Genomic DNA, 15,000 nt, shown 5'->3' with positions numbered 1-15,000 from the left:
AATTCTACACCTAGGAGGCTAGGACGGAGGGGCAGGGTTGGGCCATGGCAGGCACAGAGCACCCGACGGTCAATGTAACCATAAATAAACCCGATGGCCCGATGCTGAAATGTTGGTTGTCGGGTGGCCGGGCGCTCTCCTGAATCCCATATGTCCATAACTTATGGTATCTTGCGGAGGGAACGGACCACCGGCCGTTATGAACCATCATCCTTCGTACTAGTGCACTTGAGAGTTAAGACTGTTAGTCCTCCTTCGACCACGAGTCCGTAAGGCTCTAGCAGCGTGGCTGGCTGATCCGGAGGCCCTGGCTGTGCGTCATTGGCCGGCTGATGTTTTAGTTGAAGCCGAAGTGGGGAATCAGCATTAAACGACATTGCTCACTGGATCGTTGTGATGCCGTTCAGCTTCGGTGGGTGACTTCGAGGTCGCATTATTGTACACACAGTGGGGATGTTGGAATAGGGAGTACATCGGTACCTGACTCCCTGAGTCGCTGACTGCAACCCTCCAGCAATGCCACGGCGGTGCTGTAAGGCCACGGGGGGGCCCTACCCGTTGCTTCTGCCAATGTCAGGCGATGGATAGCGTTAGTATCCGTCGATATCAAGGTGATCGGCCAGGCACTAGTCAGGTAACTGACTATCTGTCAATAATCGACCTTGGAAGTTGCGACTAGCGACCTGATCCGCTTACTCCGGAGTAGACTTACGCAGGCCATACGAAAGGGAGGAGCTGTCCCTCGTACTCTGTAGAGGCCCGAGCCAAATCTCTTTGTCTGTCCGAACTCAGAGAAGAGGAGATGAGGAGATGATCAAGGAGCAAGATGTCATGATTGCACAAGACAGAGCAATCCCGTCTCATCCGGATGTTTCATCGGGTGGAGTCAATCGACGTCATGAGTTGTGGACGTTGCGACTTTGCGATCGGAAGAGATTTTTACGGCGATGGGATTAATGACCGGTACCGGTACCTCCTGTTCCTAGCGTTTTACCACACAAGGGAAGGTACCGTCCGGTGACCTTGCGGGGGGGGTGGCTTTATTGACAATACTCGTACCGTATTGGGTACGGCCACCCACGTGGGTAAGTGGCGCAGCATGACTCCATTTTGGTATGTCTCAGAGTAACCACGGAGTACCGATGAGGTATGAGGTAGGTTACCGTAGGTAGGAACTGTACCCCGTAAGTACGGAGACGTGACCGTGGCGGTGCACCCCGTCCTGGGTATGGCAACGGTAACATACAACGTATTCGGTACCGACTCCTCCGGTTCTTTTGGTTCTTTCTTCCCCTCTTTTTTCTCGTTATAAACAATCTCCTCTCTTCCATCCCTCCAGTCATTCGGACACGCCGGACTGAGAGCCCGTCTTGCAAATTCCGCCATTGTCCCTCCGTTACTTCTTCTCCTCGCTCTCCTGCAGGCGTGACTTGGTCAATTTGGGTACCCGCTGCCTGGCCTCGTGTGTGTCCGCCATTACCGCTACGACCTCATTTTCTCGTCCTTTCTTTCGCTCTTCCCTTCCACCCCCTGGGCGCTTGCGGTCTGCGAATCGCCTACCAGGCCGCTTGACCAAAGACTCGACGTTTCTTGTCTATTTCTACCATCTTTGTGCAGATTCAACTCCATTTTATTCTTTACCGCGCGCCGAACTTGGTTTGATCTGATCGGATTTTGTTGGGGGTCACTTTGTTCCTTGTTTCATTCCATTTGTTTGCACCGTATGACGAGGACCGGGTGTTGATTGTTCCATTTAACCACATCATCCCATTCAACAGAGGGGGCCGACTCGGCTTATCGCTACACGAACTGCTTTTCCACCAACCCTCGAGACACTCGGTGTTGTCTTGCAATTCATCTCTCCCTCTTGAACAGACGACAGACGACAACGTCGGATTCAAAGTCTACATGGCTGGCGTACAGTTGCAGCAGCCCAGCATGACCGATTATCGACTTCACCAGCCCCCACCCGTGCGGAAGCCGGTCCCGGGAGTGCGTTCGGGCCATTCGTTTCAGTCCTACGACGGACACCACCACCACCAACTCGCCCCCCACCCGTCGGCCGCCTCTCTCGCTCATAGTCGCAGTCGAACCTCATCCTCGCACGTGCTGCCCTACGTCGCTCACCAGCACCAACAACCCTATTCCGGCGGCCCCTCGCCCCATCACACCATGACCACTCCTCCCAACTACATCCCTGCGAGACGCCTCTCCAGTGCGACCACCTCCACAAGCTCTACCGGCAACGCTACTGGCGCGGCAGCCTCGGATATTCGCCGGAGCACTTCTTCCCGCTCCGCCAACGCCCAGCTGGGATACGTAGCCTTGATGCGAAGACAGAAAGCCACGGTCTGGTGTGATCGAGCGCAGCCCGAGGATCCCCGGATCCGAGCCCAGAAGCTGGTCGACAAGAAGAGAGCGTACCTCGAGGTCCACGGCGCAGGCGCCGGACGGAGTGGCACGCTCGCCAGCAACAAAAACAAGCACGGCACCAAGGGAACCACGGATTTCTCCCCGTCGACGCTGGTCGGCGCCACCGTTCCCGTGCGGCTCAGTGCCAACGAAGTAGGCGATGCCGAAGAAGATTCCCGCAGTGACAACGGCTTCCCGTACCGTCGCACCGGCAGCGGTCGCAGCTCCGTGGGCAGCGCCCACCGTTATCCCAGCGGCTACCAGCGCACGCCCCAGGGCACGATGGGAAGCAACGTGACCCCGCCCGGCGACAAGTCCGATCTACCGGGAGTGTCGGAACACCCTCCTGCCGAGCGTCGGGAGGAAGAGAAGGACGCCGCTTCTGTCAAGGACGACGCCGCTACCACCCACAGTCGCACCAGCGAACAGGAGGACAATTTCGGCAGCGTCGGCGACATGGCCGCGCCCAGTGCAGCCACCGCCGCCGCCGAAAAAGCCAAGAAGGCGGACGAGCTGAGACGCCGCGGCAGTGTGGACGACCGAACGACATCGATGACCAACGTCCGTCTTTTCGTCGCGAATCCGGATTTGAGTGATTAGAGCGCTCGCCATGCATACTTTGCATTATACAGCATTGTTGTTGATTGGACTTTTGAACAACGGATCAGAATACCCAGGTCGACTTGTCCATGTAGATGAGGAGTCTCCATTTGTGTTTACTCGTGTCTTTCTTTTTCATTTCTTCTACTGTCGCTACCCATGTGTGGCTTTCCCATTCCCATCCATCTTCTTTTTGTGTTTTCTTTTCTCTCAATGTCGGTCTTCTTTTTCAGCCAGTCCTTCGAACTGGACGCTGGATCCTGGCCTGTTGGTGCATTGAATGCCTGACTGCATTGTACTTGCTCATTTTATTCCCCTCACAGCATGTTATTGGCGCTTGTGCTTCTGATGATGCATTGGGTTATGTATCACTGTGTTTGCATGCACTGTTCTTGGTGTTGTGTTATTTAATGGATTTATGAACAGCTAGTAATAATAATCTGAAGTGTACATATCAACAGTGGACAGGATTGGCGTAGGTCGTTCTACTGCGTCCGGACGGCGCATTGGGCCGATAGCGTAGAGTGTAGACCATCCATGTGAACAAAAGAGCCTACTTGACTCTCTTCAAATCTGAGAATCTATTCAGAGACAATTCACAATTCCGGTCTATTTGTTTTGCTTTGTCTATCTCGAGTATGTGTCCGTATGCTGTCTCCCGGGTCTCCCAGGAACCGGTCCAACCCTCACGGCAGCCTGCCGGCTCCCGAGTCAGGTTCCGCTTACATAATCACCACGTGCCCGCCAACGCGACGGGAATCGCGACGGCAAATCCAATTAACGCGTTCCAACCACTTGGCCAGCAAGCATCAAATGACAACTCGGCCCACCACACAGGCACGCACTCTCTCCTAGGGACTGGCGAAACAGACCCATACCTTTCTTCAATTTCATTCTCATTCCGGAGTCATATTTCACATGTCTTGAGATTGTATGTTCTTTTGTGGGATTTGCATTATACATACATCATTACAGTTATACGCTCCCCTCCCTTGACTTGACTTGACACACACATCAGATTCCCACCAGCAACAGCACCAGCAACAAACAACAATGGAAGTATCAGTCGACGCCAATTCGAATCTGAATCTCTCGCCTCTTCCTCCTCCTTCTCATCCTCCGCAGCAGCAGCAACAGTCTCAATCGCCACACCGCGTCTCTGCTTCTCCTGCCTCCGCATCCCCCCTAAGTATCCGCAAGCGCTCCATCCAAGACATGGACGATTCTCGATCAAGCAACAACCCAGACGAGAAAATGATGCCTCCGAACCCCCACGATCTCGAGAATCAGGAGAACACGGCTCCTTTGACCACCACCGCCGCTGCCGCTGGGGGGGATGTTGAGTCTACAACTGTAACTGCACCTGCGACGGCAACCACAGCCGCGACGACGACGACGACGACGTCGACATCGACACCGACAGTATCAGTATTAGTAACGAATACCGAGGAGCAGCATAAGCAGTCGGACACGGACGCGACGGGCGAGCCTGGGACACCGGCGGCTAAGAAGCGGAAGTTATCGCCAGGGAGTAAGGAGGCGAAACAGCAGGAAAAAGAAGCGAAGCAACAAGAGAAAGAGGCTAAGCAACAAGAAAAGGAAGCTAAGGAGCGCCAAAAGCAAGAGGAGAAGGCGAAACGGGAGGAAGAGAAGCGGGTGAAGGAAGAGGAGAAGAAGAAGCGGGATGCCGAGCGCGAGGAGGAGCGGAAGCGAAAGGAAGAGAAGCGGAAGGCCAAGGAGGAAGAGAAGGCCGTGAAGGAGGAAGAGAAGCGGAAGAAAGAGGCGGCTAAGGAGGAGGAGAAACGCAAGAAGGAAGAGGAGAAGTTGAAAAAGGAGAGGGTATGTTCTTTTTTTCTCCTTCCCCCTTCCCTTTTGGTTCACTATTATGATGGTCTACGGCGAGGCTATACGGCAGGATGAAGGGCCAGGTGGGTGCTGACTTGTGTAGGCTCAACCGAAGCTGAATGCTTTCTTTGCGAAACCGACTTCTACACACAACGCTGCGTCCAATCCCATAGCGTCACCTAAAAAGTCCGCCGGGGATGGCCATTCACTTGATTCCGCTCAGACCGCCGAATCGGTGGTCAATGACTACCAACGCGTATTCCCCGACTTCTTCCTGCAGTCCCATACGACGGTTGCGCCTCCGCATAGGTTCCAACGGGATTCTCAAGCGCTTGGGTTGATGAGGAATAAGGTTGACGGCTTCTTGAAACTGGGTTCAGAGGGCTCGAAAGATCCTCTGGCGTTCCGCCCATCGGAGTTCTTTCAGATGATGCCCTACAAGCGACGGTTTGGCCGGCTGCCCGCGTCGGTACGGGATATTCACTCGCAAATGCAGAATCGAGACGAGGAGTCTGGCACCTCGGAGTCCGTCGCGAAACCGCGGAGTTTCCTGCGACAGATCAAGATGAAATCGCTAAAATTTGGTGAAGACGTTCGACCGCCGTACCAGGGAACATATACCAAATCTGTGCCCGGGCCCGCCGCACGAAAGTTGATGAGGAACCCGTACCATCGGGGTCTGCCCGAGACCAACTATGACTACGATTCCGAAGCGGAGTGGGAGGAGCCGGAGGAGGGCGAGGAGTTGGATTCGGAAGAGGAAGAGGAGGGGAGCGACGACGGAGAGGACGACATGGAGGGATTCCTCGATGACGACGACGATCACCCCGTAGATGGCAAGAGACGGCTCATCGTGGGAGATCTAGAACCGGTCTGTACGGGAATCCAGTGGCAGGAACACGGCGTGGACCCGTCGCTGCAAGTGTACAAGATGGAGACAATATCGGACTCTGTGACTTTTCCGATTGACCCGTTCTCCACAGCCTACTGGCACAAACCCAAGGTCGCCGATCCCGCGCAACCGGGTGCAGCGGGACAGTCGACGCTACGCACTCTCAAGTGGCCTGTCTCCACCAGTGCGCCCACGCAGGAGGGAGCGGCATTGGCCACAACGACGCCCGTCAAGGCCAAGAAGGGACTTCCGGCGGAACAACTGGAGGAGTTCAAGCAGGTGGTCAATGGCAGCGACCTCTCGAAGCTGGGGTTGGTAGAAATCCTGAAAAAACGGTGAGTTTTCTGACGACGGCTGAAAGGCGGGGATGGGGACAACGTTGCTAACGAATGACACTCACGACTAGCTTCCCGAAAGTTTCGAAAGACGCGCTGAAGGACACGTTGACCAGCGTGGCTACTCGGGTGGGACAGAAGGAGGCTGACAAGAAATGGGTCTGCAAATAGACCGGACTTGACCATCGCGATGAGAAACATCGTCGCAGCGCATCACCGGATAGGAGTTTTACGGCGTTGAAGAGATCTTGCGAGCGATTTATTCTTTGCCAGCACAGGAAGTTTCAAAACTATTTATTTACTATTTCCTTTTTCTTTTTCATTCATTCTTTTCCTTTACTTTCTTTTACCTACTGATCCTGACCTTTCCTCCCCTCATTATACATTATGCTATTCCATGCCTGTATTCTTTTCTGATGTTTGCTATATTTATAAGCAACTGCATGGTCCCCATGATGACGACCGGCTGTTGGCAGATTCCCAGCGGGTGACGCACGTAGACTGCATGAAATCAAAAGAGTGGCTCGACAGGATATGTCGTTGACTGCAGACTCCCACCGGACTAATCCGTACTCCGGAAGGCTGTATGATGTGCCGATATGTCCAACGCAGCGAAACCGAACGGGGTTTTTTTGCTTGAGAAGAATGAAAAAATAACATAAAAATAAAAAAAATAAAAATCCAAGAGTACACGGTAGAAGTAGAATCAGCGGGTTAAATGAAAAGGGGCCACATCAAATGAGCATGAACGGCATGAAACCTGCATACTCCTACTAGGACAGCAAGTCGTCCAGGTCGACCAATCTGGGGTTTGGAGCGGTGGATCCCCATGACTCTTTGCCGGATGACTTCAGTTGGATGGAAATGGGTGTCCTTTGCTTGTTATTATGATTTCGATGATGATGTTTTGTATCCATCCGGTTCTTGTTGTCGTCGTTGTTCCACTTCAGCTGAGGAACGATGACGCTACTCTCGAAGTGGTTTAGCCCCGGGCGTGCTGGTCAGTGGCAGAGGAACACGTGCCAGTGGGTCTTCTTCTATTTGTTTTTCTGGATGATGAATGATTCTTTACTATCGTTCATTTCCAAATAATCAAATCTTACAGAGTTTTGCCGGCGATTAAATTCGGACGGAAGAGAGAAAAAAAAAAAAAAAGAGGGCTACCTTTCGCCCTTTCCAGGGACAGAAACGCAAGCCAAGCGGGCTTCCCTCCTTCAGGAGAGAAGAGGGGGTGGTCTGCCAGCAAATGATGGGCCACCGGAGGGGCTTCCTGCATGCAGTGCCAGCTCATCGTCGTCCCGTCGCTGGCTGGTCGGTACCTTGACGAGAGGTACCACTGGGCCTGGTCTGCTCTGCGGGGGGTACCTCGTCCGCAGGTTGCCAGTGCGCTGTACGAGTCCAAATCATTCGACGCTTTCGTGGCATGAGGACGATCTGCAGGCGAACGCCAGGGAAGAATGACCCGTTCAGTTATCAACATCCTGATACATTCTTTTTGAGGTGGTGGGGGGAAAGGGAGATATTTTTTTCTCTCCATGGATATACTTACTTATAGTTCTTTTCTATACTTATTGACCGGCACCGTAGATATGTACATACCTCCGGACAACACACATGTTCTGTATGTATACTGGCCTACAGGTACATACCTAGGTAGATCTGTAGAAGAAAAAGGTGTCACATCAAAATCCAAATCGCCTGCACGCGTCCGGTTCGAGTCACCGCCAGGCCTCCCATCCAGAGTCCAGACTGTCTCTGGTCGGTTCCTCGTCGGGAACGTCGTTCAATAACGTGTTTTGCGCCAACCAACCAACGGGGGATTTCTTAGGGTGGAACAAGAAGTTCTCACTTCTTCTTCTTCTTCTTCCTCCTCTCTCGTTTCTTCCTCCTCACGTCCCCCCGTCGATTTGTTGGCATCCGCTGCGACTAACGGCATCCAATCCCCACTAGTCCATCTCTCTCTCTTTTCTTACTCCCTCCCTCACTCTTCCTCTTCCTCCGCTGCATGTCATCCGCTTATTAGATTTATTCCTATTCTTATTATCAAATTAAATTTCCCTGGTGGTTTTTATTCCCGCCAGTTGTTCTCCCTCTCTTATCGTTCGGAAACGAAAGGAGATCGGAATCGCTCCTCTCCACCTGCAACTCCGCCGTATTGGATGATTCCATCTCTGCTTTGGATTTATTTGTTGTTCCTTTGATTTTATTGCTTCTGCATTTTTTATTCTTTATTTGATCCCTTCCCCTCCTTTGACCCTCCTCTTCTGTCTCTCTTCTTGGATTATTTGACCCCACCTTTTTTTTTTTTCTGTGCCCTCTTGCTCGCCTTTTCTCTACCTGCCTCCCTCCCTCTCCCTCTTTTCTTCCCTCTTCTCACCATTCCCGCCTCGCTCATCCTGGAGCCGTCGATCGCGTCGGGCATTCACCTTGATCCTCTTCGACAGGACCTCGCTCTCCATGAGGACCGCCATTCGTCTGCCGTGCCGCCTTTGAGGGCTGAACCATGCGATAGAGAGTTGGTTTCCCACGCCAGGGGCATCTTGCGACCTCCACTGTCTTCTTGGCTGGCCGGCCGGGAGACTGCCCATGGCAACATCATGTTCGATGCCCAATCTGATGGTCCTCCATCGACCCTGGCTTATGTGACCAGTATGTCCACTTTCTTTTCTTTTTTACTCCTATGTTCGCCCCTCCAGCTCCCCTTCCGTTTGCTTCCTTGTTTGCCTTGAAATGTGATCTGTATGAATGATCTTCATGCGCCTCCCATGGATCTATCTATAAACACCGCGTTTTCGCCGACTCCCTCGGATGTTCTTGTGGACTGGGCAAATATGTTCCATCTACGTTGCTGACGTTCCCCCCCTCGCTTCGTGCGCGCCCTAGACTTGTACCCCTCAACACAGGCTACTTCAACATGTGATACTGCATCTCACCCAATTGCTGCGACGGTCAGCATGTCTTCAGAGTCGTCCGTCCCCATCCCCAGGGGCCAGACCGCAGGTGAGTCTGGATACTCGGACCGCTCGAGTTCGCGATTTATAGCAACCCCCAACTGCTCCGATGATGGACGTCCCGTGGATCACCCGCTGCCACCCACAACCGCGGAGGATCCCCCCAAGGTGTCCTTTGATGATTTGGCCGTCCGTTATCGCCAGAACCAGCACAAACAAACCCGCCGCAAGAGGCTGGAACATCGTCTTCATGCCACCAAAGTGTCCATGGGCATCTCCGCACGCTTGGTTCGCGTGGGAGCCGCCGTCCAGCGCGGCCTGGTCGACCGTCTCAAACATGACGACAAGGCGAATTTCATTGCTCTCTACCATACCATGATTGATCTTCAGGAGTCTTGTGATTCCGCATTCCGGCGCCACTTCCACCGGCAGGACCCGTTGGAAGACTGGCCATCCTCCCCCGAGGCGGCCGTTGACCGCGCCCCGGATTTTTTCCTGCAGTTAAGTCCCCAGTCCAGGGCCGATCTCGTCGGGATCTTGCAGTCGGTCCGCACCGATCCCCAGTTCATCTTCGAGCGCCTGTGCAGCTTGACGCCCGGTCAGCTGGGCGCTCTGGTCTCGTCCTCGGCTCCGTCTTGGGAAACCAGTGACCTTTCGTTCCCTTCGGCCTCGCGGTCCCGGAGCACTTCATTCCCTAAGCGCAATCCTGCGTCGTCCATTCCTTTCAGAGACCACGTTCTCGCCTTTGAGAGAACCGACGCCCTGTCTACTTTGCTGTTTAATGTCTTCGCCGCCCCGCTGGACTCGGATGCCCCCGAAGCCCGCTTGCGCCTGGATGTATGGTCTTCCGTCTGCGCAAAGCTTGTCGCCGACGGCGGCAGTAGGTATTATCCACTCATCGGCAACATTCTAGCTGCCTGGTCCATGGGCAGTGATTGGAAAGCAAAACCCAGATTTGAACTGTACCTGATGGACATCCTCCAAACGGGCGCCTTCCTGTTGGAACACGTAGAACCTCCACCCGGCCTGAGCTTTGACGCGGAGCCGATCGACCCGTTGAAGACTGATGTGGCCGAGGAATTCTTTGCGTCCGCCGTTGACGGCCTATTCCAACTACTAGACGACCCGGATGGAGGACTCCCGCACGCGGTTATGGAGCTGAGCAAGGCCGTCTTACAGAAATTGGATCGCCAGGATAGCTGTGATCGTTTTCTCGAGTTCTTACTTGTCCAGTGGTTTTTCTCCAAATTCCTATACGGCGCACTAACCTATCCTGAGGTATGTTTGGAAACTTGATCTCGGTCTTTGTGAAGTCTCCGGTTCTAACGAATTGCTCTAGGCACATGGACTTTTGCTTGACTTTTTCATCAGGAAGGATGCCCGAGAAAAATTACTTGGACAGGTCGGACTCCAGGCTTATTCTCAAGTATTTGCGATTCTTCGGTCAATGTGCGTACACTCTTCTGTTCTTTTGGGGCTTCCCCCAACTCCTCGAAAGCAAGGAGTTCGCTAACATGAGCGCACCGCTCTTACCACGCTAGGCGTCACTTTTCGATGGCCCGTCCTACCGTCAGACAGCATGTTGAGCGCATGCTCAATCGATTTGCTCAGGTGCCGCCTGATCAACAAATGTCTCGGCAGCAGCCCTCCCACGTCGGCTCCGCAGAGAGAGAAGATTCGCCAGCAGTTTTTCTAATGCTCTCTTCCTCCGACATCCTCAGCCTGCTAAATGCACTGTTCCCTAGACCAACGCCGTCCATGTACAATGTATCTACTCCGTCGTCTGGCGTTTCCTCGGCGTCTTTTGCCTCCCCTTTGTCCCCGCGAGACAAGCCACTGACACCATTGATTGAGCCCGGATTTTTCCGGCCTGTCATTGATACCCACATGGGACAGTACTCCACGGGCAGGCCCGTTTTCCCACCGGAAATGGATTTCCTGTCTCTCCCCGAGAACTGTCTCAGCCGCAATGCCGATCGGATTCGCTTCGAGCTGTCTGATCTTGGCGACGCCGACGGTCGTGCGAATTTGGAACCTCCATCAGCGGAAGACTGGGCTATTTTCTCAATCGCACAAGAAGGGAAACGGCTCATCTGGGGTCTCTTTTCCGATGGTCAATTGGACTGCGCAGAGACATCTGTTGATGATGTCCAATCCACTACCTTGGGAATGGAAGATAACTTCGAAGCTCTACAAACTGCGATTGTGAAACTGATCCAGGATAATCCTGCCAGTGACCGCAGTGAGATCGGACTGCAGTCCTACAATCCCCATCATACTGGAGGCCTGTCCCTGAAGCAAAGGTTCAACCAGGCCATGGCCTCCTGCCATCATGACTCCGATTTCATCGGGGCCCACTATTGGTGGAACGCTGCCCGCCAACTTGTTCGCAGTGTCGCCAACATCCCTTCTCGCCAGGCCAATGACTCTTGGATTCTAGGCCCAATGTATACCTCAAGCATTCGCTCCCTCCAGGCATCCCGGTCCGTGATCGATCGCTGCGAAAGCGACTTCGTTGCTATTGATCGTCACATGCAGCGACTGCAGCGTACGATGAAAGAGGCAATGGCCACCGTGACGAAGTTGCGGGACAAGATGTGGTACATTACTGATGTAAGGAACTCCATGCGATACGAGGATGCAAAGCATGTGGCTCTTGCGTTGAAGACTATGATCTATTCGGCCCGTCTCCCCAAGCAGACGCCGAACGAGGGCCGATCGCGCGGCAACGGGAGATCTCTGGGAGGCTCTCTCTTGCAGAAGCCGGAGTTGCAGGTCATGAACGTAATGAAGGCCCCGAGTAGCCAGGCCGGTCCGAACAAACTCTCCGACGAACAAGTCGACCTCATCCGAAAATGGTTGTCGCACAACAATATCGATAACTTCTGCAGAGGTGAGGAGCGCATTCACCGATTCTGCTACGAAGTGCAGTCGAGTATCACTCGCCTCGTCGGGGAGACCATGGCCGAAACCCCGGTGCTCTGGGCGAGCGAGTTGTTTCACAAAGAGAGAGCCAAGTACGAGGGATCTGGCAATCGCAGCTTCCTGAGTCTGTCTTCAGGGCTGCGGCCTTTCAGCGCTGCGAACGAGGACGCTGGATATCCCTCGCAGACGTACGGCAGCACGCTTCGTCCTTCGGATTCCGCCTCCAGATTCTCGCAGGACATTCCTTCGCTGAACCGCAAGACTTCTTTCCAAAGCGTGATGTCTGACAAGTGGAGAACTCCGCGAGAGCCCTCGATAGCGGATGTTTCTTCCATGGGAGGCTCGCCCACTCGAGCAGCCTCCATCTCAACGGGCGATTCATGCAGCACGTTTTGGTCGGCACCGCACAAACCGACAAATTATGCCCCGAGCACATCTAGCATGTATTCCCGTCCTCCTTCCATGCTGAGTGACACGGTTGGTCAGCAGCCTCGTCGGAACGAACGTAAATCGAACGGGAAAAGCGCTTTTCTCGACGAGCTGCGACAGACTCTGACAAGTTTATTGTTGAGCGATCTGGGCTCCCCGGTCTGGAGTTGTGGTACGGAAACCGACGCGTGGTTTGGCAATGCTTTGGACCAGAAGAGAATCCGAGCACAGATGAAGAAGCGCACTCAGATCAACCGGTTCTACGCGGACTGTGACGAACGGCTGCTCCGCCAAGCCATCCATCGTACACCGTCAAACGGCCGTAGGAGCAAATCAGTCGGGCCGTCTGATCAGGGGCGATGCGAGGACGCCCCGTCTCCATACCGAGAGGATACTGCTGGCCTCGGCAGCGACGATCAATCACCGTTCTCGTACACCATGGTCTTCCGTCGATTGATCGAGGTCTTTTCCCGCCACGGCAATCCCTCTGTCAAATTGAAAGCTCTCCGTGATCTGCGGGCACTCGTCATCGCATCGCTGAACTCTAGCCACGATGACAACCCCTCTCCTTTGACCCAAAAGCCCTCTTGCCGCCGGGGGAGTAGGGCCTTTGGTCAAGGGGTAAGACTCACTCGTCATAGCTACTCGCAGCTCGGATCTCGGGGGCGTGTCGATAAAGACACTCTGCACACGCCCACCTCCCCCGCCGCCGAGTCGATTGTTTTCGGCTCTCGGCCTTCTGACTACTCGGCTCCAACTGAGAAGCAGATAGTAGACTCCTTGCGGGACTTGCTGCTCGAGGTGAAACCGAAGACCCTGTTCCGGGATCTGCAATTCATATCGGCGTTTGTTCCGGGTGATACGCTCAACAAAACCGATAGTGGAACCGCCTTCCTGCAATTTGGACTGGCCGCGTTGAGTTTGAAGGATGAAATCTGCAATAGCATGGTTGAAATTGCGGATAACATCGTTTCCCAGGAGCTTAGTCGCCGTCACCCCCCTCACGGACATGACATGAACCCCCGGCCTGGCCATGGGATCGAGGACGCCGCGGGGATGTGGATCATCACCGCTAAAGAAGGCAATCCCATTGCACAGCGGGAGCTGGCAATTCTTTACCTCACCCATCCGGAGCTTCTGCCGCGTGTCACGCTCCCGCTCACGTTGCTTCGGGACACGTTCAAGGCCGAGATGATGTATCGTCGCGACAAGGACTCCAAGTCGGATCCGCAAAGTTTGTGTCTGGCGCTGCACTGGATGCAGCTGTCGGCCAATGGAGGAGATGAACTTGCGCGGAACCGACTTCGCGAACGAGAGGAATTCGATTCCATCGCCTAAACTTTTGCTTGCACCTGTGATTGTTATATTCCAGACCCTCCTTGTTTTGTACGCTGATTTTCTTTTCTTTCTTTTTGCCGTCTTGTGACTTGCATCCTTTGACGACTTGATACCATTTACGACCTACTTCATCCTGGATTTTTTTCTTCATATCTTGGCCTATCTAATCGGGCTCATCCCCTGTGCAAATGCCAACTGCAGTGAACTGCAGTGTTGTCATTTCTCACGATAGGACAAGTCTTATTTACAGTTGTATTTGTTTCCTGCTCGTGTGAGAGCATGGAGGACTGACATTTTCGCTTCTTTCCTTTCCTTTCCTTCCCCTTCTATTACATTTATTTTGTTTCTTCTTTCTCTTCTTCCCCTCTCTTCTGATTTTCTTTCTTCTCTTCTTTTCCATCTTCTTCTCTGATTTGGACAATATTCCCCTATACACGTACATTCGAGGGTGGCTTTCTGCTTTCTGATTTTCTTGTCTTCTTTTCAACCCCGATATCTGGGGCTGAGATTTGGAGTACCACTGCCATGGGCTGGACTGTAGAGACTATAGGACCGGCGGACTTCTGTTCGGGTTTGGGTATACAATTTCATACACGGTATTGCATTGCATTACATTGCATGATAGCATCGAATCCAAGCATTTTTGACATGATTATCCCGCTCCACCGTGCGTACACATTCTTGCCTATTATTAGTAGTCGCATCATCATTCCTCGACGGTCATGCCTGATGGGATGCCTGACAGAGGGGTGGTCAATCGACGTCATCGCTGCCCCACGTGCCCCTTCAGGTGAAACCACAACGTGACGTTGTTCCGACTCTCTTGACTTTCCCTTCATTCCCCTTCCAACACCCAGACCGCGACTTCAGGTTCATCCTCAGCTGGATTTTTCGGTGGCTTGCTCGTACATCGTCTTATTCATCTGCTTGCGCAGCGCATTTCCATCAGCCGATCTGCTTAGAAGACGCAGTGCCCCGATCGTCCCACCGCATTTATTGGCTGACCAGTCAAGCGGCTGAGACCCCCCGCCAAAGAAAAAAAACCCACCTGCAGTTTATCATTATTCTATTTTGTTTTGGATTGTCCTTCTCGCGCCGGTGGTTTTTGAGTTAAATACAATTGAACCCGGTTAAGGACTTTATTCCGACTACTTTTTCCCCTGTCGCTACCACTAGGTTTTCCACTTCTTCTTCTCGAGAAGCGACCACATTCGTACTTCCTCTACTACCTCCCGACCGCGCGACAGGCTTCTCCAAACCCGTCGCATTCCTC

The 15,000-nt window shown here is 53.3% G+C and overlaps 3 protein-coding genes across 3 annotated transcripts; all 3 read left to right on the top strand.

The window, feature by feature from the left end:
- Nucleotides 1–1,908: 1,908 nt before the first annotated feature.
- On the top strand, nucleotides 1,909–3,012 carry LDX57_012261 (uncharacterized protein; the record flags this gene model as incomplete). The annotated part of the gene is made up of 1 exon (XM_046093998.1): nucleotides 1,909–3,012. One exon carries the CDS (start codon nucleotides 1,909–1,911, stop codon nucleotides 3,010–3,012), a length of 1,104 nt encoding a protein of 367 aa, XP_045949977.1.
- Nucleotides 3,013–4,065: 1,053 nt separating this feature from the next.
- On the top strand, nucleotides 4,066–6,255 carry RLF2 (putative chromatin assembly factor 1 subunit A; the record flags this gene model as incomplete). The annotated part of the gene is made up of 3 exons (XM_046093997.1): nucleotides 4,066–4,851; nucleotides 4,961–6,084; nucleotides 6,156–6,255. 3 exons carry the CDS (start codon nucleotides 4,066–4,068, stop codon nucleotides 6,253–6,255), a joined length of 2,010 nt encoding a protein of 669 aa, XP_045949976.1.
- Nucleotides 6,256–8,681: 2,426 nt separating this feature from the next.
- Nucleotides 8,682–13,727, top strand: LDX57_012259 (uncharacterized protein; the record flags this gene model as incomplete). The annotated part of the gene is made up of 4 exons (XM_046093996.1): nucleotides 8,682–8,733; nucleotides 8,968–10,313; nucleotides 10,375–10,484; nucleotides 10,577–13,727. 4 exons carry the CDS (start codon nucleotides 8,682–8,684, stop codon nucleotides 13,725–13,727), a joined length of 4,659 nt encoding a protein of 1,552 aa, XP_045949975.1.
- Between the last annotated feature and the right edge of the window lie 1,273 nt (nucleotides 13,728–15,000).

Source organism: Aspergillus melleus (genome assembly GCF_016097325.1).
Source record: "Aspergillus melleus strain CBS 546.65 chromosome Unknown contig8, whole genome shotgun sequence".
Classification (NCBI taxonomy): domain Eukaryota; kingdom Fungi; phylum Ascomycota; class Eurotiomycetes; order Eurotiales; family Aspergillaceae; genus Aspergillus; species Aspergillus melleus.
This window is presented reverse-complemented; position numbering and strand designations above follow the sequence as displayed.